The sequence below is a fragment of the Rhinopithecus roxellana genome, chromosome 17 (assembly GCF_007565055.1).
Source record: "Rhinopithecus roxellana isolate Shanxi Qingling chromosome 17, ASM756505v1, whole genome shotgun sequence".
NCBI lineage: Eukaryota > Metazoa > Chordata > Mammalia > Primates > Cercopithecidae > Rhinopithecus > Rhinopithecus roxellana.
Window position 1 is genome coordinate 528790 of NC_044565.1, and position 27877 is coordinate 556666.

Sequence of the window (27877 nt, forward strand, 5' to 3'; positions counted from 1 at the left end):
TGATCACACCACTGCACTCCAGCCTGGGTGACAGAGCAAGACCCTGTCTCAGAAATAAATAGATAGATAGACAGACAGATAGATAGACAGACATGGCATCTCACTATGTTGGCCAGGCTGGAATTGAATTCCTGGAATCAAGTGATCATCCTGCCTCAGCCTCCCAAGTAGTTGGGACTACAGGTGTTCACTACTGTGCCTGGCAGGTCCCATATTCTTGCTGTCTCCAGATGTGGACAAAGTTTTTACCTCCCATTTATGATTCTTCCCCATCTCTCTCACAGCAGTCCTGCTCCTCACCTGGGATAACCCACCCCCACATACTAACCCTGAACTAACATGGCTGAAATCAGTCCAAATCAGATTTCCGGGAGATAAAAAACATTTTAATGTACAACTATAGCATTCATATACCTTAGCCTGGGGCAGGGGTTGGGAGTTAGGTAAGAAGGGATGCATTTAGTTTGCCCTGTCCCCAAAGAGGGGGTAAATACCTAAGCCGCTCTTCACTCCCAGCACAGACCGTCAGAAGCCCCAGGTATCAGGATGTAATGGTAGGGCTCATTCTGCTCCAAAACAGCTCAAACAACCTGCTCCCAGGAAGGCAAGCTTTCTACTCCTTGGTCTCCTGCCTACCGTTAGGACACAATGTCCTTTGTCTGGCCAGGCATCTGTTGAAAGGCTGGATACAGGACAATGTACCCATCTTTCCATCTATAGCAACTATCCTAGGTCTCTGATACCCCATTTTGGAGCACCGTTGAAGTCAGTCTCTGGAGGTAGTGCTGACGCAGAGGGGGCAACTGAGAATAGAGCTCAAAGCCCTCTGGGAGTGTGGAATTGGGAAGCTTATAGTGGAGGAGGTGCTGCCGGAGACCCTGCAGAGAGGAAAGAAACCTTATGAAGTAGGTAATGAGATCCTGTTGTGGTCTCTGTCCCCCAAGATCCTCTAATATCCCACCCTTCTAATGGCCCTGACCCTACCTCATCTGCCAGCAGCCACGTTTTCTGCAACATACTCCTGCGGGCAGCTTTTACCTCATCCTAGAAGCAGAACAGGGAGAGGTGGCACTGAGCCAAGGGCTGGTACCAACCACTGGCCTTGCTTGACCCTCACCTCTCCCCCAGCTGGCCCAGAGGCAGCTCCCTTCCTTCCTCTGAGGATGGAGATGTAACTTACTGAGCTCTGTGGGTCCTGAGAGAAGATGAAGCTATTGACATGAGCCACAGCCACAGCATAGAGCACGGGGCACCAATGTGGACGGAGCGCACCAGTGACCAGGGTCCGGAAGTAGAGCTGAAGGAGGGCCAGGTTGTCTTCGGGAGGCACTGTGTAACACTCCAGGGACACAGGCAACTGTGGCAGGGGAAAGGATGTGTTGAGGGGGAGGGTAGTAATGTATATACATCCACAAGGTGCATGGATAATAATCACATGAAACCAAATCATGAGGGCAGAGATCAGGTCCTAGACAGACATCTGTCCTTCTTCTAGCACAAGGATCAGGGTTAAAGACTACAGAGCAGATGTTGGGAAAAACTGGGAACTGAGAAGCAGCCATTAAAAAGAATGAAATTGGCCATGTGTGGTGGGCCACGCCTGTAATCCCAGCACTTTGGGAGGCTGAGGCAGGCCGATCACATGAAGTTAGGAGTTCAAGACCAGCCTGGCCAACATGGTGAAATGCCATCTCTACTGAAAATACAAAAATTAGCTGGGCATGATGGCGGATGCTTGTAGTCCCAGCTACTTTGGAGGCTGAGGCAGGGGAATCACTTGAATCCCAGGGTGTAGGTTGCAGTGAGCCGAGATCGTGCCACTGCACACCAGCCTGGGCGACAGCGCGAGACTCTGTCTCAAAAAAAAAAAAAAAAAAAATTAGCCAGGCATGGTGTTGTGTGCTTGTAATCCCAGCTACTCAGGAGGCTGAGGCAGGAGAATCGCTTGAACTTGGGGGCTGAAGGTTGCAGTGAGCCGAGATCAGGCCATTTTACTCCAGCCTGAGCAACAGAGCGAGACTATCTAAAAAAAAAAAAAAAAAGAAAGAAAGAAAGAAAAGAAAAACAAAATCTTAAAAACAAAACATAATAACTTTTTTTTTCTTTTAAATAGAGTCTCGTACTATTTCCAAGTCTGGAATGCAGTGGTGTGATCATAGCTCACTGGCAGCCTCAACCTCCTGAGCTCCAGTGATCCTCCTGTCTCAGGGTCCTGGGTAACCGGGTCTACGGGCAAGTCACCAGGCCTGGCTAATTTTCAAATAACTTTTTGTAGAGATGGTGTCTAGCTATGTTGCCCAAGCTGGTCTGAAACTCTTGGCTTCAAGCGATCCTCCCGCCTTGGCCTCCCAAAATGTTGGATTACAGGCATGAGCCACCTCACCCAGAAAAAAAAACTTTTTTTTTTTCTTTTTTGAGACAGTTTCACTCTTGTTGCCCAGGCTGGAGTGCAGTGGCACGATCTGGGCTCACGGCAGCCTCCACCTGCCGGGTCCAAGCGATTCTCCTGCCTCAGCCTCCAGAGTAGCTGAGATTACAGGCGCGCACCACCATGCCCAGCTAATTTTTTGTATTTTTTTTTAGTAGAGACAGGGTTTCTCCATGTTGGCCAGGCTGGTCTTGAACTCGACCTCAGGTGATCTGCCCGCCTTGGCCTCCCAGAGTGCTGGGATATACAGTGAAGTCCTCAGCCTGGTATTTGAGGCTCTCTCAGACTTCACTTAGTTTTAGCCTTAAGTTCCCAACAGAAATCTCTCCTCCCTCCTTCTGCCCTTTGTCATGCTCCTTTTGCTTATGTTGTTCTGCTAGGAATCTCCTGCCTTTCTACCTCTTCACCAATTCAAACTCTACCCAACCTAAAGTGCCTGGGCCAATCCCCACTTCTTCCACAAAGCCCAATTGGATCTTTCCCTTCTCTGAATCCGGACAACACCTAGCATCTGAGTAATTCAGAACTATGCAGGTTTTCAGTAAATCTCTTATCTAGATTGTAGCACTGATGAGCAAGGAGCTATGCCTTATTAATAGTAATGAATACCCACCATATGCCAGATACCATGTTAAACCCTTTTCTTTTTTGAGACAGGGTCTTGCTCTGTCACCCAGGCTGGAGTGCAGTGGCGCAATCTCGGCTCACTGTAGCCTGCGCTTCCCGGGTTCAAGTGATTCTCCTGCCTCAGCCTCCCGAGTAGCTGGGACTACAGGCACCCCCAACCACACCAAGTTTTGTATTTTTAGTAGAAATGGGGTTTCACCATGTTGCCCAGGCTGGCCTCAAACTCCTGACCTCAGGTGATCCACCCACCTCGGCTTCCTAAAGTAATACAGTTACAGGTGTGAGCCACCACACCCAGCCCACATTAAGCCCTTTTCATTGATTCTCTTAATCCCCTCAAAGCCCCCAAGAGGTAAGATGAGGAAGCTGAGGTCTTCCAAAGCTCCGCAAGGCTCAGGACTGTCCCCGGGGCCCAGTGCAGGGTACCCTTGCAGATCCTGCTGGACTGAAAAAGTACCTGGGTCAGAGGCAGGCTCAGAGCTCGCAAGGCTCCCACGTGTTCCCCAAAGAGAGCAAGGCGCAAGGTGACACTGAACCGACGCTGCAGGGGCAGGAGGACAAGGGCCCCAAAGAGGTGGTCCCCAAAAGAGACAGCCTCAAAATGGTCCAGGAAGTTGGCATAGAGGTCAGGGAAAGACGCCAGGCCAGGGAGTGGGCAGTCCAGGTTGAGGGTTGGCAAGATTTGAGGCTGACAGAGCTGGGCTAGGAGGGCTGCCACCAGACGCTGTACTGGGGACTCTCGGAACAGCTCACTGTCCACCAGGAACACACACATGAGCCGTGCCAGGCGGGCAGCAGGGGGCACAGCCCAGAGGGCCTGGGGGCGCCAGCTCTCCAAAACTAGCACCCACTGCAGGACCCGCATGGCTGTGCCTACGGTGTCCATGGGAGCGAGTCCCGAGGGGGTGTCTGAAGCCCGGTGGTAGAGGTGAATCAGCGGCAGGAAGGGCCAGTCGGTGGGCAGCAGTGGCTCCGTAGGCACAGGCAGTAGCAGGGTTGGGACTCGCTGTAGTTCCCCTCGGTGCAGAGCCTGGGAGGCCAGCAGACTGGCTCGGGCTGGCAAGCAATGAGTCAGGTAGCAGCTACGGATGCTGGGGAGGTCCTGGCAGGCCTGGGCTAGCAGAGTCCCTTGCCCACACCAAGGGACCTTGCTGCTTCCTAAAGACAGCTGGTCAGAGAAGTCGGCTGCCTCTGGACCCCCTGATGTTCTTTCCCTGTAATGGGACCCAAAAGCCAAAAATGAGGGCTGGAACCACAGCACCTGGAGGCTGTGCCAGCTCTTTGGGACTTCCTGGAGGCTCCTAGGTCCAGACCTGTGCCTCTCTGCTCCCTTAACAACCTCCCACGCAGTGCTGTGTAGCAGTTAAGGGGATGCACGCTAGAGCCAGCTGCCTAGGTATGAGTTTACGTAACTTCTCTGAGCCTCAGTTTCCTCAGAGTAAAATAAGGATAATAATAGTATCTATCTCATGGTCCAAGTAAAATACTTAAAATGTTGATAAATACATAAGGGAGTATCAGACACAGAGTAAACACTGTAGCTGATGGCTATTACATGTGTGTAACTGATGTATATACCATTTTTTTAGCCATGCAGTTACACTGAAGTCTCACAATCATTCTTGGGTGTGTTTAGCCTGATCCTCACTTCACTAATGAGGTAATGGAAGCTCAGAAGAATTAAGTGTCATCCATGGAAGAAAGAGAATTTAGGTCTCCTGGCTCCAAATTCAGGGCTGCTCTGTTAACAACCACAGCAGTGTCCAAAAGGGCTGAGTTGATGCCACCAACCAAGCACTTACGGGAGGAGCTCCAGCCGGAATATACAGCTCAGCAGCAGCTCATGGGCGAGGTACTCACTTCCAGGCAGCAGCCGGCTCAGCAGGGCCAAGGCCATACCATGATGGAGGGCAGCATGGGGGGCTGGCAGTGGCTGCAGTGCTGCCTGCAGACAGAAAAAGAGGGAGCTATCTAGTGCGGGAGAAGGGGATGTGGTAGAGAGAAGTGAGGAAGAGGATAAAAGTGAGGCTGAAGGGCACAGGTCCAGGGCATGTCTGGAGGAAAGTGGGAGCTGCATGGCCTGGCAGAAGCAGGCTGGGGTCCACAGAAACAGGAGGGGGATAATGGGATGGGGGGCAGAACCTGTCAGACAGGGGGACCCACCGCTTTCTGGGCCAGAGAGAGTGCCAGGTACTGCAGGTGGTACTCGTGGCGCAGGGCCCACGCAGAGAAGGGTGTGAGGTGTGGGGCAGCCCCAGGAGCCACACACTGGAGGAAGTAATTCTGGAGTCCCGGAGCAGCCAATATGGCAGCCAGCTGAGGAAAAGCAATTTTGTTCAGATACAGAAATTGACTCTGATGCCTTCTAGGGCTCCCCAGGTGGCTGCCGCTCTCTCCAGACTCAGGGAAATGAGTGCCAGGAGAAGGCCTCCCTTCCCCATGGGACACCCTCCGACTTTGTTTTTTTTGAGATGGAGTTTCGCTCTTGTTGCCCAGGCTGGAGTGCAGCTCACCACAACCTCCGCCTCCCAGGTTCAAGCCATTCTCCTGCCTCAGCCTCCAAGTAGCTGGGATTACAGGTATGCGCCACCACACCTGGCTAATTTTGTGTTTTTAGTAGAGACGGGGGTTTCTTCATGTTGGTCAGGCTGGTCTCGAACTCCTGACCTCAGGTGATCTGCCCGCCTCGGCCTCCCAAAGTGCTGGGATTACAGGCGTGAACCACCGCGCCCATTCCACCCTCGCACTTTCTGATTCCTGCCATCTTGGCCCCTTGCCTGGCCCCTAACTAGGCACCCCACACTTACCTGGCCACACAGCCCCTTGTGGATCTGGGCGAGGGTGTTGAGAAGAGAGAGGAGGGCAGTGAGGAAGGGGAAGGGTGAGGCTGAGCCAGCCAGACTGAGACTGGGGCAGCCTCCCGAGCAGCCCAGTGACACGAGGCTGGGGGGAGCTTCAGGGGCTGGTGCACAGGACAGCGGGTTGCAGAGAGGGGAGCAGTGCCTGTAGGTAAAGTGTAAAGAGCTGCTAGGTCTGTACCCAAGACTAACGGGGGGCCTGGCTGTGGAGGTCAGCGTCCACACTCCTCAGAGCCCACCCCACTGCTGCCTGCTAGGGACTCGGGTTTCCCTTGGGCTGAGGGCCTGCACGCTGGGATGGACCAGGGAACTGGACCCAGGAATCCCACAAGGATGAAACTGTCTCCTCCCCTGACTCCCCCAGCTACCACACACAGTACATACCTAAGGGAATCCCATAGGCTGCCCAGGGCGGGCTGACTCAGCAATGGCAGCAACAGCTCCTCTGACAGGCGCTCCATGTCCTGCAGCCAATCCTCTGGGCACGAGCTTGGCTGGTGGACCAAGGAGTTCACTGAGCTGATGGCCCAGCCATTCATTCTCCTAGCCCCTGTGTACCCAGGCCAATGCCACCATCCCAAGAGCCCAAAAGAGCACATTTGGAGGCTTCTGCAGGCTGAGCCTTCTTAGGAGAGAAGGCCCCGATGTGTAGGGGGCATAAAGAGAGAGCACGCAGGCTACAGGAAGGCTGAGCTGCTGCGTGGGCTCTCTGGTCCCCACCAACATGGCTCCTGGGAAGCTCCACGGGGATATGGAGGTGAAAAGAGGAAGAAGGGTAGGAATTAAAAGGGAAGACAGTAAATGGGGAAGTAGGAGTGGAGAGATGGACACAGAGAGGGAGCAACAGGTGGAATGTAGCTGAAGGCAGGGTGCGGGGGCCTGGGAGATGGCCAGCAGGAGGCACTCACTTGCTGGCTCCAGGCCTGGTAGTAGGCACCCAGGAACAACAGGCAGGCAACAGGCACTGGGCCCACGGCTCTCCATATCTCAGGTCTGGACAGCAACTTCAGGGTCTGCCTTAGACACAGCTCGACAAGAGGCTGGAGCCCAGACACCTGTGTCCAAGTGACTAAGGAAGGGGTGGCCGAGAGGCTGGCCTCAGCAGAATCACTACAAAAGTGCCAAAGGGGGCCACAGTGAGGATCTGGCTGCCTCACGCCCCTCTACACTCCAGTCACCCCAGCCCTGTGGAGGAGCCCTCCACCTGTCCTGTGGGTCCTGGCTATAAACTACCTGATGGTTTCAGCGGGGGTGCTGCCGGCTGCCAGAGTCAGCTGGGTGAGGAGAGTGAGCAGTGAGGCTATCCGCTGCATGGACAGGGGCTGAGGCGGGTGGGTGCTGAGCTCCTGTGGCACTACCTGCAAGGCCCGCATCAGCACTGGGTAGAGCTCCCTAGGGAAGAACAGGGACTGATTTTCACTGCATGAAAGCAGGTGAAGACATGAGACGTAGGTCACGGCCCTGACCCAGGGATCTGCAGTTTGGTAAAGGAGGATGAGGAGGAAGAGTGGGGCACTCTTGGAAGGCTCAACCCTAAAGAATGGAAAGGATGTAGTCCTTCAAGGTTGCCCCCAACAGGGAATGTAAATGTGATTTCACAGATACCAATGCTTTTTTTTTTTTTTTTTGAGACAGATTCTCTCTCTGTCGCCCAGGCTGGAGTGTAGTGGAGTGATGGAGTGATCTCGGCTCACTGCAGCCTCTGCCTCCCAGCTTAAACCGAGTCTCCTGCCTCAACCTTCTGAGTAGCTGGGACTACAGGCATGCACCACCACACCTGGCTAATTTTTGTATTTTTAGTAGAGACGGGATTTCACCATATTGGCCAGGCTGGTCTCGAACTCCTGACCTCGTGATCCGCCTACCTTGGCATCCCAAAGTGGTGGGATTACAGGCGTGAGCCACCGTGCCCGGCCAATGCTTTTGAGCATAGAATACGGTTAACCCAGGTTTGTCCCCCTCTTCCCTGGCTGGGCCTGACTCCTAAGCCTTTTCACATCTGGCAGAAATCCTCCCCCTCATTCTTATCCTTCCTCCAAGCTTGGGACCTTGAGCAAGGCTGAGGTGTTTGATCTGGCTGGAAGAACAGAACTGAAGGTATCTAGGGGGAGCCTACCCACTGCCTCTCCTCACCTGTAAAGGTCACCGCCCTGGCCATAGGAGGCAGCCACAGCCCACAGACGGAGGGCCTCGGTGCTCAGCGTCTCAGCTTCCTCTGGGGGCAAGGCCAGTTCTTGGGGAGCCTCAGCTATGAAGCGGCACAGGCGGCTCCGGAGATCAAAGCTGCTCAACTGGAAATGGGCACAGTCTGGGGATCAGGGTCCACTGTGCATCTTAAGTCCAGCTACTCTCAGCTGGACAGAGGGTGGCTTAACTCAATCCTGACCCAGGCCCCTCTGGTGCCACAGTCATATCTCATCCATAAATAAATAAAATTTAAATAAATATTATTTAAATTCTCAATTTTATTATTTTTTATCATTTATTATTATTATTATTATTATTTTAAGATGGAGTCTTGCTGTGTTGCCCAGGCTGGAGTGCAGTGGCGCAATCTTGGCTCACCACAACCTCCGCCTCCCAGGTTCAAGCAATTCTCCTGCCTCAGCCTCCTGAGTAGCTGGGACTAGAGGCGCAGGCCACCATGCCCGGCTAATTTTTGTATTTTTAGTAGAGATGGGTTTTCATTATGTTGGCCAGGCTGGTCTCGAACTGCTGACCCTGTGATCTACCCACCTTGGCCTCCCAAAGTGTTGGGATTACAGGTGTGAGCCATTGCACCCGGCCCCTACTATTTTTTTTTAAACAGAGTCTTATTTTCCCACCCAGGCTGGAATGCAGTGGCATGATCTTGGCTCATTCCAGCCTCCATCTCCCAGGTTCAAACAATTCTCCTGCCTCAGCCTCCCAAGTAGCTGGGACTACAGGCACGCACCACCACACCCGGCTAATTTTTGTACTTTTAGTAGAGACGGGGTTTTGCCATGTTGGCCAGGCTGGTCTCAAACTCCTAACCTCAAGTGATCCACCACCTTGACCTCCCGAAGTGCTGAAATTACACACGTGAGCCACCACACCTGGCCAGTAGTAGTATTTTTGAGACAGGGTCTCACCCTGTTGCCTAGGCTGTAGTGCAGTGGTTGGTGCAATCATAGCCCACTGCAGCCTCCACCTCCCAGCTCAAGTGATCCTTCTACCTCAGCATACCGAGTAGCTGAGACTACAGGCATGTGCTACCACATCTAGCTAATTTTTTGTTTTTGTTTTTTATAGAGACAGAGTCTATGTTGCCCAAGCTGGCCCCTGAATTCCTGGCCTCAAGTGATCCTCCTGCCTTGGCCTCCCAAAGTGCTGGGATTCAAGCCTGAGCCACTACACCTAGCCCTCCCTCTTTTTAGCAAGGTTTGCTGGGCACCTTCTCTAGGGCTACTTGGCTATAGGTGATGAGTGCCTATGTGCATGAGGCCCTGATCTGGGTCTAGGGAACAGGGAGACCTCCTATCACATCATGAGACCACAGTACCCCTATATGATGCACCAGGCTCCAGTCAACAGGTTCATGCCTAGTGGTTTCTGTCGCATTTCTAAGCAACTGGATCAGAGAGGAAGACGATGGCAAGAGCTGGCCACCCAGAGTTCAGGAGCCATGTTTAGCTCCCAACCTAACCCTGTCCCATGCATTCCCCCATCCCTCGCCCTATGTCCTGCTCACCAGCCGGGCAGCAATATTCCTCCCAGCTGAGGCCAGGACACGAAGTAGTTTCATGGCAGTAGCACAGGGTACTTTGTATAGACTAGGGGTAGGCCCTGCCCCCACAGGAGACCAGCTGGTGGGCAAGAACTCTCCAACTATGGTCTCTATCAGCCGAGGGCACTCCAGGACCTATGGGAGACAGGAGAAGAAAGGGAGGCAGGGAGGCTGTGGGTCAAGACAAGGCCCAGCTAGGCTTTGTGCCCATTCCCTGCTCCCTTTTTTCTCACCCTTGTGGCTGACTCCAGGGAATGCCGGGCCAGGCGGATGAGCACAGCCAGGATGTCAAGGACCACAGCAGGTCCTGGGTAGGTCACCTCTAGCAAGTAGCGCAGCCGAGGCAGCAGGCTGGTAGCCAGGAGCCCCTGGGAGTTGGAGAGAGAAACCCACTGACAAACGCAGCTGGGCCCCGGGCACTGATGACCCCTCTTTCCAGCATGTGCTCGTCCCCCGGGCCATGGGATGGGAAAGAAGCTATCCCTTTACCTTGATGACATCATGTCGGGCCAGGTCAGGTGGAGGCTGGCTTGCTTCTTCAGGGCTTTTCCTTTTTGCTTTTTCTGCTGGGCATTCTTCATCCTCGTCCTCATCCTCCTTGTCCTCCTGGCTGGGCATCAGAGGGAACGTCAGAGCTCCGTGGTACCAAGAGAAGGTGCTGTCGAGGAGCTCCTGCCAGAGCAAAGGGAGTTGGGGGGGCGATGCCGAAGGGGCCAGGAAATGGATCCAGGAGTAGAGAGGATGTCCCCCCAACAAAAACAGAAAGGCAAGGCTCCTGGGCTTTGGGGCCTTTAGGAGATGAGGGAGACGCCTGCCATCCCATTCTACATCATGCCTGCAAAGCCTTAGCAATGGGGCCATGCCCAGTAATAGGAATATGGACCCTGGCACCTCCAAGCCCAAGCCTCATTCCTATCCCTGTAGTACCTCATCTCCAGGAGCCACCAGCAGAGCCCGAAGAGCACGGATGGCGGTTGCAATGACCCCATCTACTCTGTCATCCAAGGAGAAGCGCAGTAGGAAGAGGAAACCAGCATCCAAAAGGAGGCTTAAGACACTGCCTGCTAGCCGGTCCCCAAACTCACCAGCCTGGGCCTGGGGGCAGGAGGATAAAACCTTGCTGAAGATGCTGACGTTATCTAGAGGCTTTGCCCTAATCCTTCGTTTGCCCCACTGTGATCCTAGGTTGTTAAAAGCACAGAGCTGGCTAGTCAGCCAGAGTGAAAAGGGCAGGAGATGGGGAAGTCTGAGGTTGTGGGGTGAAGGGTAGGGTGGGCAGGACCAGGCTGTCAATCTACTCACCCTGCTGATGACCTGGGCCAACACATGCAGTGCCAGTGCTCTCTGCTGGGACACCTGGCTGCGGGTCAGGTGGAACAGCTCCTGTAGGGAGTACCCCGCTCTCTGGGGCAGGGACAAGAAGTCAGAAGCAGCCAGGATACAGCACAGTGCCCCCAAAACACCAAGCAAGGTATCACAGGAAAGACAAAGATAAATAAGTGAAATCTGCCCTGCTTTCCATGGAGCCTCAAGCCAGTAAAGATAAGACTTGCATACAAGTAACCATGCCATAAAGCAGATGCAAAGGAACATGGTAACTATGTTTAATCTGCAACCAGCAGACAGGAGAAAGAGAGAAGGGGACCTGGAAAATTGAACTGGTCTCTGGATGGGTAGAGCTTCAGTGGCCTGTCATGGAGCAAAAAGCAAAGGCATTTCCTGGAGCGAGTGGAGTCCTGGAGGGCCCTGAGCACAGGAGGTATGTGGGGAAAAGCCAACAGAGTGGTGCAGCAGGAAGTGCAGGAGGCAGAGCAGCAGGGTCAGCAGGGACAGAAGGTGGAAGGAATGTCTTGCCCAGTTGAGACCAGGACCTTATTCTGCGAGCAGAGGGAAGCTGGAAAACTTCTGGAGGCAAGGCATGGCCTGAGCTGGGCCAGGAGAAATCAGCATGGCAGCCCCGTGAGGCATGGAATGGCAGGGGGGTGGAGAATGGAGGGCATGGAGAGCAAGCAGAGGAAGCAAGGCCACAGTGTAGGAGGCATCATGAGGCAGTGACAGAAGATCGGTAAATTCTAGCAACTGACCAGAATGTGGAGAGAGGATCAAGATTTTGAACCTAAGAAACTGAATGCCATGCCTGTAATCCTAGCACTTTGGGAGGCCGAGGCAGGCGGATCACGAGCTCAGATTAAGACCATCCTGGCTAACGCAGTGAAACCCCGTCTCTACTAAAAATACAAAAATTAGCTGGATGTGGTGGCGGGCGCCTGTAATCCCAGCCAGTCCGGAGGCTGAAGCAGGAGAATGGCTTGAACCCAGGAGGTGGAGGTTGCAGCGAGCTGAGGTCGTGCCACTGCCCTCCAGCCTGGGCCAGAGCGAGATTCCGTCTCCAAACAAAAGAAACTGAATGCACGGCAAGGGCATGAACTAGAACAGGGCACAAAGAAGGTCAAAGGCAGTTGACCAGAGATCTTTTTCCACAGGGTCGTTAAAAGAGCTGCTCTGTCCTCTCTAGTCCCATGCCTTACCTCTGCCTCCTCTCCATGGTGGTGCAGACCCAGGTGGGTGGGCAGGTCCACGTCAGGGGCCAGTAGTTCTCCCTGAAGACTGAATCGAGCCTGCATCCTCTAATGGGAAGAGAAAGAGGACTGTGGTCTGGGGGCACCAGCAACCTTCACACACCCACTCCCCACCTTTAATCCCAGGCCTTTCAGGACTTAGGTACTGACTCTACTTCTAACCAGAAATGGGGCTTATCTGGCCTTGGGGGCCAGGCAGAGTGATGGGAAAGGTGGATGAGAGCAAAGGAGAGATGCTTCTCAGGCTCTGGGCAATAGAAAGGCCTGAGTTCTGAGGGCAAGAGCAGCAGCTCCTCTCCTGCCCCATCTCACCCTCCCCTTGTAGGCCAGCAGGCCCTCCTCACCTCCTGTGTCTGCTGCCGCCGGAGAGGGGGCAAGTCCTGGGTCCAGTGGAGCTTCTCCAGCTCGACAGTGTCCATGTGCAGCCATTCTTTCTGAGGGGTCATGGGCAGTGCCAGAGCTGGGGAGACACAGCATGATAGTATTCCCCAAAGGGCTCAGCTCACTACCCACAGGGGTCCCCACTATCACCCAGCAGCTGCCATATCCACTTCTGTTCCAGGATCTGCCAGCTTCTACCCTCAGTTATGGCTAAATGGCATGGCCCAGGGACTGGAACTCCTGGGGCTGGGGTGAAAATCTCAAATATGACAGACACACTCCATCCTGGGCTCCAGCCCCTTGCTGACCCCCAGGATTTGTTGGGAAAGGAGAGAGAAGGAGGAGGAGAAGGAAGGAAGAGAAAGAAAGGTGAAAAAGAGGAAGAAGGAGGACCACATACATTGGGAAGGTACCACTCTCCACTCTCCAGTACCAGCCCTTAAAGGAGCAGGAGAGTAGGGGGGACAAGGAGGAGGAGGCAGCTATACTGCTCCTGGGAGGCAGGATACAGAAACAAATCCCACAGCATTTTCTTCCTTCACGCCTACCCCCACCCAACCTGCTCAGCTGGCCTGGAGCTCCTTCGGGGGCATGAGGTTCCTGGCTGTCATAATTCAATTTCTTCTTTTGCTAATCACTAATGAAATAATCTAGTTTCTGGGAAATGAGTGCTTCCACTGGCCTCTCTGCTTCTGGTCTGGCATGTTCATAAGACCTTTGTCAGATTCTGCCTCTCCCATTACCCTGGCCCTGCCATCTTCCCCCCAACACTGTGAGCAGAGAGAGAAAGAACAGTGGGATGGACAGAGCCGGAGCTGGGGCAGCTACAGCAAGGGCAGGAAGACAGTCTGCCAGGAGGGGGTGGGGTGGGATTCAGCCATCATGCATTGCTGCCCCTTAAAAGGGAAGGCGGGGAAGGAGCAGTAACAGGACAAGAAAACAGGAAGCATGTGCAGGAAGAAGACATGCATCAGCAATGAAGACTGACTTGAAGCCAATAATGAGGATTAATGTTAGATGTCCGAAAGCACAGAAGCTTCTCTCTTCTCTCATTTGCCAGGCCTAGGAGAAGGGAAAATTTCCCCTACTTTTATCCACCAAAATATGACCCCGCCTCCTGCAAACCTGGGGCTTCTGGCTCCAGCTTGTCTTCCTTTCTGGGCTCACTGGCAAACGCTGACATGAGGGGTTTCTCCTTGGTGACATTAGCAGAGGGTCCTCCTGGCCTCTGCTCCTCAGAGGCCTTCTCTCCTGTTTGCTCTTGGGTGCGGCTGTGAGATCTCAAGAAAGCAACCAAGCTGGGGTCTAGAGGCGAAGGTAGAAGGGAGAGTGAGTGAGGGCAAACCCTCCCTGGCCTCCTACAGACCTACAACCTGCTGAATATTGCCTGTCTGTGGGTGCCAAGGACTAGGACAAGCTGCTTCCCAGCCTGGGCCTGAGCCTTCTGGGTGCTCCTGTGGCCCATCAAAGACCCAGCTTTCTCACACCTGTGGGGTCACTAGGCCCACCTGCCCACCTTTCCCTCTATCCCTGGTAGTCCCCTAGCCCAGGTTCCTAAACCCTGTGCTTGGTTTCGGGTCACAGTTCCAACGTAAGTGGCTGTAGAATAAGTTAATGTTGACTAGGGCCAACTCTTAGCTAATTTATTTATGCACACATACTTACATATATATATATATATATATATTTTTTTTTTTTTGAGACGGAGTCTTGCTGTTGCCCAGGCTGGAGTGCAGTGGCGCGATCTTGGCTCACTGCAAGCTCCGCCTCCCAGGTTCACGCCATTCTCCTGCCTCAGCCTCCCAAGTAGCTGGGACTACAGGTGACCGCCACCACACCTGGCTAATTTTTTTGTATTTCAGTAGAGATGGGGTTTCACCATGTTAGCCAGGATGATCTCAATCTCCTGACCTTGTGATCCACCCACCTTGGTCTCCAAAAGTGCTGGGATTACAGGCTTGAGCCACAATGCCCAGACTTTTTTTTTTTTTTTTTTTTTTTTTTGAGATGGAGTCTTGCTCTGTTGCCCAGGCTGGAATGCAGTGGCGTGATCTCGGCTCACTGTAACCTCTGCCTCCTGGGTTCAAGTGATTCTCCTGCCTTAGCCTCCTGAGTAGCTGGGATTAAAAGTACCCACCACCACACCTGGCTAATTTTTGTATTTTTAGTAGAGTCAGGGTTTCACCATGTTGGTCAGGCTTTATATATATATTTTTAAAGAGATAGGGTCTTGCTCTGTTACCCATGCTGGAGTGCAGTAGCACAACTGTAGCTCACCACAGCCTCAAACTCCTGGGCTCAAGCAATCCTCCTGCCTCAGCCTCCCAAGTAACTGGGACTACAGGCATGCGCCACTACACCTGGCTAATTTTTTTTTTTTTTTGAGATCGAGTCTTGCTCTGTCACCCAGGCTGGAGTGCAGTGGCACAATCTTGGCTCGCTGCAACCTCCGCTTCCTGGGTTCAAGCTATTCTCCTGCCTCAGCCTCCCGAGTAGCTGGGACTACAGGCACATGCCACCACACCCAGCTAACTTTTGAATTTTTAGTAGAGACAGGGTTTTACCATGCTGGCCAGGATAGTCTCAATCTCTTGATCTTTTGATCTGCCAACCTCAGCCTCCCAAAGTGCTGGGATTACAGGCGTGAGCCTCCGTACCTGGCTGTAATTTATTATATCTTTATTTTTTGTAGAGATGGGTTATCACGATGTTGCCCAAGCTGGTCTTGAACTCCTGGCCTCAAGTGATCCTCTAACCTCAACCTCTCAAAGTGCTGGGATTACAGGTGCAAGGCACCATTCTGAGCCCTAACATGTATTATATTCCATAGAAGTACTAGTATACAGAGGGTAACAAGATTGACTGAGTACCTGGTATTTTGGTGAACAGACACTAGCAGGGAGGTATAGCATAGTATAGTATCACAGAGTAGAAGAGACTATAGATATACTGGAGTATAGCTATAATAAAGCATAGTGTATACTATACTGGGGTAGTACAGTTATACATAGCACAGTGGTTAAAAGCAGGGCCTCGGCCGGGCGCGGTGGCTTATGCCTGTAATTGCATCACTTCAGGAGGCCAAGGCAGATGGGTCGCTTGAGGTCAGGAGTTCAAAACCAGTCTGGCCAATATGGTGAAACCTGTCTCTACTAAAAATACAAAAAAATTAGCTGGGTGTGGTGGTGCACATCTGTAATCCCAGCTACTCAGGAGACTGAGGCAGGAGAATCGCTTGAACTCAGGAGGCAGAGGTTGCAGTGAGCTGAGATCGTGCCACTGCACTCCAGCCTGGGCAACAGAGGGAGACTCCATCTCAAAACAACAACAACAACAACAACAACAACAACAAAAAACACAGGGGCCTATGAGACCAGATAGACCGGGGTTTAAATCCTGTGCTCCTTATCAGCTATGTGACCTGGGTAAAATTTCTTTTAAATTCTAGGCCTCAGTTTTTTTTCGTAAGTAAAATGGGGTTAATACCACCTACCTCAAAGGACAAGTTTAAGGACAGAACAGAATAACGTGTTAAAGGCCAGGCACGGTGGCTGATGCCTGTAATCCCAGTACTTTGGGAGGCTTGGGTGGGTGAATCACTTGACACCAGCAGTTTGAAACTATCCTGGCCAACGTGGTGAGACCCCATCTCTCCTAAAAATAAAAAAACTAGCCGAGCATGGTGGTACACACCTCTAATCCTAGCTGTTGAAAAGGCTGAGGCACAAGAATCACTTGAACCTGGGAGGCAGAGGTTGCCGTGAGCTGAGATAGTGCCACTGCACTCCAGCCTGGGTGACAGAGCGAGACTCTGAAAAAAACAACAACAAAAACCAGCCTGTGCAATATAGTGAGACTTCATCTCTACAAAAACCTTAAAAAAATTAGCTGGGGGCCAGGCATGGTGGCTCACGCCTTCCAGCACTTTGGGAGGCACTTTGATCCACCTGAGGTCAAGAATTCGAGACCAGTCTGGCCAACACAGGGAAACCCCGTCTCTACTAAAAATACAAAAAATTAGTCAGGCATGGTGGTGGTCACCTGTAATCCCAGCTACTTCGGAGGCTGAGACAGAAGAATCGCTTGAACCTGGGAGGCAGAGGTTGCAATGAACAGAGATTGCGCCATTGCACTCCAGCCTGGGCAAGAAGAGCTAAAATCTGTTTAAAAAAAAAAAAAAAAAAACACTGGGCACAGTGACACACGTCTGTAATCCTAGCACTTTAGAAGGCCAAGGCGAGTGGATCATCTGAGGTCAGGAGTTCGACACCAGCCTGGCCAACATGGTGAAACCCCGTCTCTACTAAAAATACAAAAATTAGTTGGGCGTGGTGGTGGGCGCCTGTAATCCCAGATACTCAGGAGGCTGAGGCAGGAGAATCACTTGAACCCAGAAGGCAGAGGTTGCAATGAGCCTAGATTGTGCCATTGCACTCCAACCTGGGCAACAAGGGTGAAAACTCCATCTCAAAAAAAAATTTTTTTAATTAAAAAAAAAAAAAAAAAAAATGGCCGGGCATGGTGGCTCATGCCTGTAATCCCAGAACTTTGGAAGGCCAAGGCGGGTGGATCACCTGAGGTCGGCAGTTCAAGACCAGCCTGACCAACATAGAGAAGCCCCACCTCTACTAAAAATACAAAAAATCAGCCAGGTGTGGTGGCAAATGCCTGTAATCCCAGCTACTCAAGGGGCTGAGGTAGGAGAATCTCTTGAACCTGGGAGGCAGAGGTTGCGATGAGGTGAGATCACACCACTACACTTCAGCCTGGGCAACAACAGTGAAACTCTGTCTCAAAAAAAAAAATTAGCTGGGTGTGGTGGTGTGCGCCTGTAGTCCCAGCTACACGGGAGGCTGAAGTAGGAAGATTGCTTGAGCTATGGAGGTGGAGGTTGCAGTGAGCCTGGGTGACAGAGCAAGACCATCTCAAAAAAAAAAAAAAAAAAAGCATTCAAGTACTCAGCACAGTGCCCAGAACTCACAGTAGGCCTTGCTCAATAAGTGGTATTCCCCTCCTAGCCTGGTCTCAGCACGAAAGTCAGGCACCCATACCAAGCTGGGCCAGCAACTGCTGCTGTTCCTGCAGGATCTCCTCAGGAGCCATGGCCTGCAGTCTTGCTATGTTCTCTTCATGGATAGTCTGGGCTTCCTGCTCAGCTTCTTGATCCCCGAGCCCCTTCCCTGTGACCAGATTGGGTCCCTGAAAGCTGTGGCTGCTCCCAGGAAGCTGGCAGCCCTGGTCCCTAGGAGTGGGTGTCTCACAGGTCACGGCACCTGGAAGAAAGGTATGATCATGTTCATTGCTCTGTCCTCCATGGCTCTAACTGGGTTTTCTGGCCTTCTTCTATAAGCCTATTAGCCCTGGAGACAGGTATAGACCCAAGCTTTCCTCAGACAGAGTGGAGAGACCCCACTGGGTCTGGCACAGGGACTCCAGGTGGCTTCTCCACTCACCGCTTCCCTAGTACTTACATGAAAAGGTTTTCCTCAGAAACACCCTAATTTCTGACTCTTCTCTTCGATATCTAGGCAGCCATCTGTAGCCAGGGGCCTGCTCCCAGCTGTTCAGCTAATAATTTGCATCATTAAAGGAATCTTGGCCAACACATTCATTTTACAGTCTCTGCCAGACACTTCTGCCCTATTCCCTTTCTCTTAGGATTGCATAATGGCTTGCCCTACTTCCAGCACCTGAGACCCGGATATGGACCCAAGTCTCCCATACCTAGTATTCTCAGACTACTTGAGATGGCTCAAATGCATCTCCCATTTGAGGCAGGAAGATATGTCTTCAAAAATGACCCCATGACTGTGTCTTTTAAAAGGGCCAAGCCCAATCCTCTTCAACCCCAGCTCACCCTCTGGTGGTTCCAGGTTGGGCACCACTTCCCCAACTGATGGGACCCTGGCTTCAGCTATCCTCCTTGCTGCAATTTCCTGGGCAAAAATGCTTCTCTTACCAGATGTTGCTGATTTCCCCTGCGGGGCAAAAAGAAAACCCAGGTTACTGATGCTCATTATCCCACTTTCCTCTCAACCTCTTTATATCAAGGCCTCTGGAACAAAGAGATAAAAGGGGCTTTGCTCAGTTTCCAGGGATCACAACCCTAGTTCTCAGAAAAAGGAGAGGTCTATAGGAATAAAGGTCTTAGAATCTCACAGACTTGGGTTGAAGTTCTGGCTCTTCTACCTATTAGGTGTGTGGTGTTGGACAAGTTATTTATCTCTTTGGGGTCTCCGTTTCCTCATCTGAAAAATGGGAATAAGGAATCCTCATCCCCAAGGTATCATCATGATACCTGCCTTATAAGTTTGTTATGAAGATTAAAAGAAGTAATGGGTATGAAGTGCTTAGTATAGTCCTGCTTTGTAAATGAAATTGCTTATCATCACTAAACTACCTGCCTGAAGAAGATGCACTGTGAGACTCACCTGTCTGTCTCCTAAGCACCACCTAAGCTTACCCTTCCCTACCTGTGTGTCCCGCGAGCGATGGAACACAGCAGGGAAAGCAACGCCACTGGGCATAGGCAGATTCACAGTCACTGAACTTGTATCTCGTTCCTGTAGCAACAAAGCACAAAGTTGTAAAGCACAATGGAGAGACTTCCCTCAGCTGGACCCTATCCTATTAGCCCAGTTCTGAACGATGAGAACCTCACTCTGGGGGGTTGTGGACCCTCCTCCCTTCAGGGCAGAGTGATTCTAACCCAGCCCCCAACCTGACCTCGGGGGGTAAAAGTCTACCTTTCTGAAGCACCCTCCACTCATAAGGCTCACCCGCCCCGAGCATCCAATATCCCTGTTGCCCTGGAACATCTTATCCTACTCAGCCGGAGTGAGACGCACAATAATCTTAGTCAAGACAGCAGTGATGTGCTGATCATGTCTCCTCAGCTTCTCTTCTGGGTCCTCATCCTCAGGCAGGGGGTGGCCAGGGCTGGACCTGGCTCTCTTCGGGGGAGAAGGGACCAAAGCTGGGGGCAAATCTGGGAGATCTGAGAAAAAAAAGATCCCAAACATGAGTATACGCACACACTAGGAAGATTCTGCAGGCTAGGGAAGAAAGACAGCTGCCATGGGGCCCTGGCTCAAGCCGTGTCATCTTGGGTAAGATATTTAACCTCTTTGAGCCTCAGTTTCTTCCTATGTAAAATGGGGCTGAAGCAACAGAGGCTATGCAGTGTCTGAAATAATAATGATGTGTCTGAATCCAACCACATCATGAAGAGGAAGGTGCCCAAGGCTGTACCCTCTCTACTTCTCAGCCTCACACCCCTGGGCACTCACTGTCCAACATCACCACATCCCGATGGTCCTGGAGTGGAGGCCGGTCTGAGTTGGCATCACTACTGCCCCTATTTCCTTTCTTCACCAACTGCACCGCCGGGGCTGCACCAGCTGCGAGAAACTGACTCTGGAAGCGCAGCAGGTCCATCTCGGACTCCCCTGGCTTTGGTCGCGACAGCATCTTGCTGCTCCAGCTGCCTCCCCAGTACGACTCTCTCCAGCAGTGTCTCTGTGCGGGGATTCCCTCTTATTCATCCCTAAGAGCAAGAAAGAATATGGGCCCTCTGCAACTGAACCCTGATTCTCTTTATTGGGCATCAGTGAAGATCTTCTTTATCCTTGGATTCACATGAATTCATTCCTCCTCGTTCATACCTTATTGCCATTCCGTCTTCAGCCCTCCCTGATGTCATCAGCCTAGCAACAACATTTATAGCCAACTTAGGTTGTTTATAATCTATGGGTGATAAAACTCTCAGGAACAACCAGCAGGAGACCTGAGGAAAATGTCATCAAGGGTCGGGCAGATATGTGTCATAATGGGGGGTGATGATTCTGTATCAAGCTGGAGAGAACATACCTTGGCCTAAAGGTATGCAAATTATTAAAAACCTTGGGCTGTAAAATATCAATGTAAAAAACATTTGTGGCCAGGCACAGTTGCTCACGCCTGTAATCCCGGCACTTTGTGAGGCCGAGGCGGGTGGGTCACCTGAGGCCAGGAGTTTGAGACCAGCCTGGTCAACATGGTGAAAAATACAAAAAATTAGCTGGGCGTTGTGGTAGGCGCCCATAAGGCTGAGACAGGAGAATCGCTTGAACCTGGGAGACGGAGGCTGCGGTGAGCCGAGATCGCACCATTGCACTCCAGCCTGGGCAACAAGAGTGAAACTCTGTCTCAAAAAAAAAAAAAGTATGTCTATGCACTAGCAAAGAACGTGCAGAAAATGGAATTAAGAAAACAACTGAATTTACAATAGCATCAAAAAGAATAAAATGCTTTAGAATAAATTTAACCAAAAAAGTACAAGACTTGTCCATTGAAAACTACTGAATTAAAGAACTAAACAAATAGGGCCGGGCATAGTGACTTATGCCCGTAATCCCAGCACTTTGGGAGGCTGAGGCAGGAGGATTGCTTGAAGCCAGGAGTTCAAGATGAACCTGAGCAACAAAGCCAGACCATCATGTCTCTACAAAAACTAATAACATTAAGAATAAAGACCTAAACAAATGGAAAGACATCCCATGTTCATGAATTAGAAGACTTAATACTCCCCAAATCTATAATTCAATATAATCTTTTTTTTTTAAGGGACAGGATCGGCAGGGAACAGTGGTTCACGCCTGTAATCCCAGCACTTTGGGAGGCCAACTCGGGCAGATCATGAGGTCAGGAGATCGAGACCATCCTGGCTAACACAGTGAAACCCCATCTCTACTAAAAATACAAAAAATTAGCTGGGTGCGGTGGCGGGCACCTGTAGTCCCAGCTACTTGGGAGGCTGAGGCAGGAGAATGGCGTGAACCCGGGAGGCGGAGCTTGCAGTGAGCTGAGATCGTGCCACACTCCAGTCTGGGTGACAGAGCCAGACTCCATCTCAAAAATAAATAAATAAATAAATAAATCAACAAACAAATCAGCAATCAAACATTTGTTTTGTATCATGATAAAATATGCACATTTCTATTTTTCTCTATATACTATAAATTTATATACTTTTTAAACTTGTGATTTGTTATGTTAGATTTACAGATTTATACAGATAGTATGAACAGTTTCCATATATAGTCTTCACCCAGCTTCTCCAAATGTTAAGACTTTACATAATCATGGCACAAAGGGCAAAAAAAAAAAAAAAAAAAAAAATTAACATAGAGACATTACACTTATTTGTCAATAAAAAGGAATGAAGTTCTAATGCACAAACATTGAAAACATTACACTAAGTGAAAGAAGCTATATGACTCAGAAACATTTTATTTAGTGAAAAGAAAGAAAGAAGCTAGCCAGAAAGGGCCTCATATTGTATGATTCTGTTCATATGGAATGTCCAAAATAGGCAAATCCATAGAGACAGAAAGTAGATTAGTAATTGCCAAGGGCTAGGAGAGCTGGAGGGAAATGGGAATTGACAGCTAATGGGTATGGAGTGTCTTTTTGGAGTAATGAAAATGTTCAACCTTGTGAATATACTAAAAGCCATGAATTGTAAACTTTATTTATTTATTGTGACAGGGTCTGGCTCTGTCACCCAGGCTGGAGTGCAGTAGCATGATCTTAGCTCACTGCAACCTCCACCTCCTGGGCTTAAGCCATCCTCCCACCGCAGTCTCCCAAAAAGCTAGGACTACAGATGTACCACCACAGTCAGCTAATTTTTTTTTTTTTTTTTTTTGAGAGACAGAGTTTTGCTCTTGTTGCCTAGGCTGGAGTGCAATGGCACGATCTTGGCCCACCGCAAACTCTGCCTCCCAGGTTCAAGCGATTCTCCTGCCTCAGCCTCCTGAGTAGCTGGGATTACAGGTGCCCACTACCACAGCTGGCTAATTTTTGCAGTTTTGCAGTAGAGACGGGGTTTTACCATGTTGGTCAGGCTGATCTCGAACTCCTGACCTCATGATCCACCCACCTCGGCCTCCCAAAGTTCTGGGATTACCGATGTGAGCCACTGCACCCTGCAATTTTTGTGTTTTTTATAGAGACAGGGTTTCACCATGTTGTCCAGGATGGTCTCAATCTCTGGGCTCAAGACATCTGCCCACCTCAGGCTCCCAAAGTGCTGGGATTACAGGCCTGAGCCACTGCCCCGGCCTGTAAACTTTTAAAATGATGAATTCTGGCCAGGCTCAGTAGCTTACGTTGGTAATCCCAGCACTTTGGGAGGCTGAGGCAGGTGGATCACGAGGTCAGGCATTCAAGACCAGCCTGACCAACATGGTAAAACCCCATCTCTACTAAAAATACAAAAAAGAATTATCTGGGCGTGGTGGCATGTGCCTGTAATCCCAGCTACTTAGGAGGCTGAGGCAGGAGAATCACTTGAACCTGGGAGGTAGAGGCTGCATTAAGCCAAGATCGCACCACTACACTCCAGCCTGGACGACAGAGTGAGACTCGTCTCAAAATAATAATAATAATAATATTAAAATGAAATGATGAATTCTGTGATATATAAACTATATCTCAATTATAAAACAAAAAACACGAGACTGGCCAAAGATGCCTGCAAGCTGGCTGGCTAGTTTTGGAACCCCTGAGCTAGATGCTGGTAATAATAAAAATATTGTTATAGTTAACACTTATTGAGCACTTAGTATGCACCACATACTGTTCTCTAAGCACTTTTTCCATATTCATTCATTTAATCCTCATAACAGCCTATGAGGTAGGTTACTACTATTATTCACATTTTACAGCTGAGAAAAGAAGAGTGCTGAGAAGTTAAGTATTTGCCCAAGGTCTCAGTGTAAGTAAGTGCTAGGATGAGGATTCAATCCCAGTCAGTCCATGCTCTTACTCTCTCTGTTCTACTGCCTAGTGCTGTGGGTGCCTGGGTGTCCTGGAAGTCTGGAATAGCGAGGCAGATGGGGAAGAACTATCAAGAATCTCCTGAAGAGCAAAGGCTGGAACTACACTAAGCTTTCTCAACAGGGACTATTGATCTTTACGGCTGGATCATTCTTTGCTGTGGGAAGCTGTCTTGTGCACTGTAGGATGTTTAGTGGTATTCCTGACTTTTACCCACTAGATGCCATCAGCAAACCTCCTCCCCCAGTTGTGACAAGCAAAAATGTCTCCAGACATTGCTAAATGTCACCTCGGAAAAAAATCACCCCTAGTTGAAAATCACTGAACCAGACCTTGAAGGATGAGATAGGCCTCCAGCCAGAAGGGATAGCTGGGCAAAGGTATAGAAGCAGGGAATAGGGCCGGGCACAGTGGCTCACGCCTGTAATCCCAGCACTTTGAGGCTGAGTGGGGTGGATCACTTGAGGTCAGGAGTTCAAGACCAGCCTTGCCAACATGGTGAAACGCCATCTCTACTAAAAACACACAAAAAATCAGGCAGGCGTGGTGGCATGTGCCTGCAGTCCCAGCTACTTGGGAGGCTGAGGCAGGAGAATGGTTTGAACCCAGGAGGCGAAGGTTGCAGTGAGCAAAGATTGCGCCACTGCACTCCAGCTTGGGTGACAGAGCTAGACTCTATCTCGAAAAAAAAAAAAAAAAGAAAGAAAAAGAAGGAGGGAATAAATATGGTACATGGGAGAACATGATGAAGTTGACCACCTCCTAAAAGTTGAAGAAGGGTGAGATGGAGAGGTAGACAAGCTAGATAGCTGGGACTAACAATAGAACTGAATGAAGTCTGGGTGCGGTGGTTCACGCCTGTAATCCCAGCACTTTGGGAGGCCAAGGAGGGCGGAGCACGAGGTCAGGAGATCGAGACCATCCTGGCTAACACAGTGAAACCCCATCTCTACTAAAAATACAAAAAATTAGCCAGCCGTGGTGGCGCACGCCTGTAGTCCCAGCTACTCGGGAGGCTGAGGGAGAAGAATCGCGTAAACCCGGGAGGCGGAGGTTGCAGTGAGCCGAGATCGTGCCATTGCACTCCAGCCTGGAGACAGAGCATGAGACTCTTTCTCAAAAAAAAAAAAAAAAAAAAAAAGTGCTGAATGACACATTTCCTTACTTTTTCTTCATCTACTTCTAAGCAAGATCAGATCTAATAACTAAGCCAGCACTGGAAACACCTCCCAACACAGGGGTTGGGGGCAGGCTAAAAGGGGTAGAAATGGTGAAACAATTTCATGTAATCCCAGCTACTCGGGAGCTTGAGGCAGGAGAATCAGTTGAACCCAGGAGGTGGAGGTTGCAGTGTGCTGAGATCATGCTATTGCACTCCAGTCTGGGCAACAAGAGTGAGAGTCTGTCTCAGAAAAAAAAAAAAGCATAGGTAACTTGCCTAATTTTGCACATTTAGTGCATTTAGTGTGACGGTGTGACTTTACAAACATTATCAAAAACATTTTTTGCGAGTTTACTCTGGGCAGAGCGGTGTACAAGGGGCTGTAAATATAAAGAAATGGGGGTAAAATCCAGTCCCTGGGTTCAAGGGGCTTACTGGGGAGACAGAGACCATGCTGAAATACTGGGTCTTTCAATAATTTCTCACTTCATTATCTCTCTTTGCCCACATAAGTCTAGATATTCCAAAGGTTTACAGTTAAAATGATGTCTCCAAGATTGTAAAGGTCTTCCTCTGGTCAATGATGTACCCAAATTTGGGGTGAGAGAATATGGTAAACACGCATATACATTTACAAGGCAGTACATCCCAGTGATCAAATTAATCACACACAAGATCACTGCTACAGGATTTCAGAGGTGGGAAAAATCCCTAAAGGTTAAAAATAGAGCTCAATATTGAAGGGGAAAACTTAGATAAGCAGAGAACTGAAGGAAGTGGATGAAGTGAGCAAAGACCTGTCTACAAAATTTTGTCTTAAATTTGGCATAGAACTTGTATTAAGTACTGTTTGTAGCATGACAACAGCAAAGTACACAGATACGTCTTTTCCTGGATGGTAGGTAAACAGTATGAAAATGGACTGCCTGTGTTCAAATCCAGGTTCTACAATTTACTAACTGTGTAAGATTAAGCAAGGTATTTTACTGAAGTTACTGTGCTTGTTTCCTCATCTGTAACAAGAAGATAATTGTACCTACCTCCTGAATTAATTATATATATGTAAGAAGATTAGGCCGGGCGCGGTGGCTCAAGCCTGTAATCCCAGCACTTTGGGAGGCCGAGACGGGCGGATCACGAGGTCAGGAGATCGAGACCATCCTGGCTAACAGGGTGAAACCCCGTCTCTACTAAAAAATACAAAAAACTAGCCGGGCGAGGTGGCAGGCGCCTGTAGTCCCAGCTACTCGGGAGGCTGAGGCAGGAGAATGGCGTAAACCCAGGAGGCGGAGCTTGCAGTGAGCTGAGATCCGGCCACTGCACTCCAGCCTGGGCGACAGAGCGAGACTCCGTCTCAAAAAAAAAAAAAAAAAAAAAAAAAAAAAAAAAGAAGATTAGAACAGAGTCTTATACATGAAAGGACACAATCGCCAGTTATGGTTCTTATTATTTATACAGCCAAATTAACCATATCTAATTAACCATATCTAATTGTTGGGCAGTCCGGCCAACAAACAAGGAAAAAGTCTCCTACCCCAGTGCCTACCCAAAGGCGCTAAGGAAGGCTGAACTAGATGAAGTGAGAATCCATGGTATGTTAACAATTCACTCCTGTAAGATTCTGCGTAAGCAGAAACAATTCCTCCTACTTATCCATGGATTCATGTGACCCCAAAGCAAAGTCCAGCTCACTTCACAGGGTGCACCATACCTACATCACAAAGAGCTAGGGGGGTTATGGGCACCAGTTGTGGAATCAATAGGCCAGAAGTCAAATACCAGTTCCACTACTTACTAAATGCACTAAATGTGTGAAATTAAGCAAGTTACCTATTTTTTTTTTTTTTTTTTTTTTTTTTTTGAGATGGACTCTCCCTCTTGTTGCCCAGGCTGGAGTGCAATAGCACGATCTCGGAACACTGCAACCTCCGCCTCCTGGGTTCAAGTGATTCTCCTGCCTCAGGCTCCCGAGTAGCTGGGATTACAGGCGCCTGCCACCACGCCCGGCTAATTTTTTGTATTTTTTTTAGTAGAGACGTGGTTTCATCATGTTGGCCAGGCTGGTCTCGAACTCCTGACCTCAGGTGATCCGCCCGCCTCAGCCTCCCAAAGTGCTGGAATTACAGGCGTGAGCCACCGTGCCTGGCCTCTATGCTGTCTCAAGTCACGTTTCCACAACTGTAAAATGTGAGTAACAGGTCCTATATAATAGGAAATATGTGAGGATTTAAATGACTATGCACGCAAAGCGCCTAGCCCAGTGTCTGTTACTTACATAAATAAACCTCAGTAACAATTCTTTTAGTCCTAAGTAAAGCCACCAGTGTATTTCTCCACAAACTCCAGAACAGATTTGTCCAGAACCAATCCGTGCTAGAAGTGATAACATTGGCCGGGCGCGGTGGCTCAAGGCTGTAATCCTAAAGAGTAATGCCTAAAGAGTAACTCGTAAAAAAAGTAGTCCTAACAATGGACCTCTGGGTTTATCTTGGCCTCTGAGGAGTTTCTGGACTCTTACATTGCAGCCTATCCTACAGAGCCAGAATCCAATCCCGAGTCGGGACGCGTGACTAGCCCCTACCGCTGTGGTCAAGGGTTCTAGTTAAGCCTCCTGGACCACCCAACTCTGCAATGAGTAATCACCGAGTCTCAGCTTTTGCCGCCCCTTGAAGGGCCGTGCCCGAGATCTATGCACTGAGGAGGCCACAGTTGCTCCCTTACAGACCAAAGGCCCGCAGGCAGGTTCCAGCAAAGAAATTGGACATGCTACCCTGGGTCCTCCGCCCGGATCACCTGAAATCCGTCCCTTCATCCCCGCCACCTACGTGATCCAGGCCTGTCTGGGCGCCGCCATCTTGCCCCGCAGAAGTAGCGTTTCCGCCGCCGCCAGATTCCAGCTTCCGCCCCTCAGCCCAGCCCCGCCTCTCCCGGGCTTAGCTCGAAGCATTCTGGGCTTTGCTTGTTCAGCGTGGCGGACTGGTGAGCGCAGTGCTGCACGGCTGCCAGTTTATTACCCCCACGTAAGCTCTATACCATCACCCAGAACACACATCCTTTTATTTTTTATTTTGAGACAGAGTCTTGCTCTGTCGCCCAGGCTGAGTGCTGTGGCGCAATCTCGGCTCACTGCAACCTCCGCCTCCTAGGCTCAAGCGATTCTTGTGCCTCAGCCTCCCGAATAGCTAGGATTACAGGTGCCTGCCACCACGTCTGGCTAATTTTTGTATTTTTAGTAGACACGGGGTTTCACCATGTTGCCCAAACTGTTTTCGA

At 50.2% G+C, this 27877-nt stretch overlaps 1 protein-coding gene across 4 annotated transcripts; it reads right to left on the reverse strand.

Annotated features, from left to right (window-relative positions):
* Positions 1-364: 364 nt before the first annotated feature.
* Positions 365-27585, reverse strand: RPAP1 (RNA polymerase II associated protein 1). Of its 4 annotated transcripts, none has more exons than XM_010369052.2 (25): positions 27430-27585; positions 19911-20167; positions 19470-19618; positions 19095-19184; positions 18479-18599; positions 17673-17894; positions 13747-13926; positions 12585-12700; positions 12190-12288; positions 10964-11065; positions 10589-10756; positions 10151-10333; positions 9895-10029; positions 9626-9796; positions 8047-8204; positions 7147-7305; positions 6822-7023; positions 6298-6407; positions 5863-6058; positions 5219-5371; positions 4858-5000; positions 3513-4269; positions 1181-1357; positions 985-1044; positions 365-878 (listed from the first exon to the last, which is right to left on the reverse strand). In XM_010369052.2, exons 2-25 carry the CDS (start codon positions 20089-20091, stop codon positions 729-731), a joined length of 4182 nt encoding a protein of 1393 aa, XP_010367354.2. In that variant the 5' UTR covers positions 20092-20167; positions 27430-27585; the 3' UTR covers positions 365-728. The 4 variants fall into 4 exon arrangements, with proteins under 4 accessions (XP_010367354.2, XP_030777385.1, XP_030777386.1 ...); XM_030921525.1 differs by having other exon boundaries at positions 27398-27480; XM_030921526.1 differs by lacking the exon at positions 10589-10756.
* Between the last annotated feature and the right edge of the window lie 292 nt (positions 27586-27877).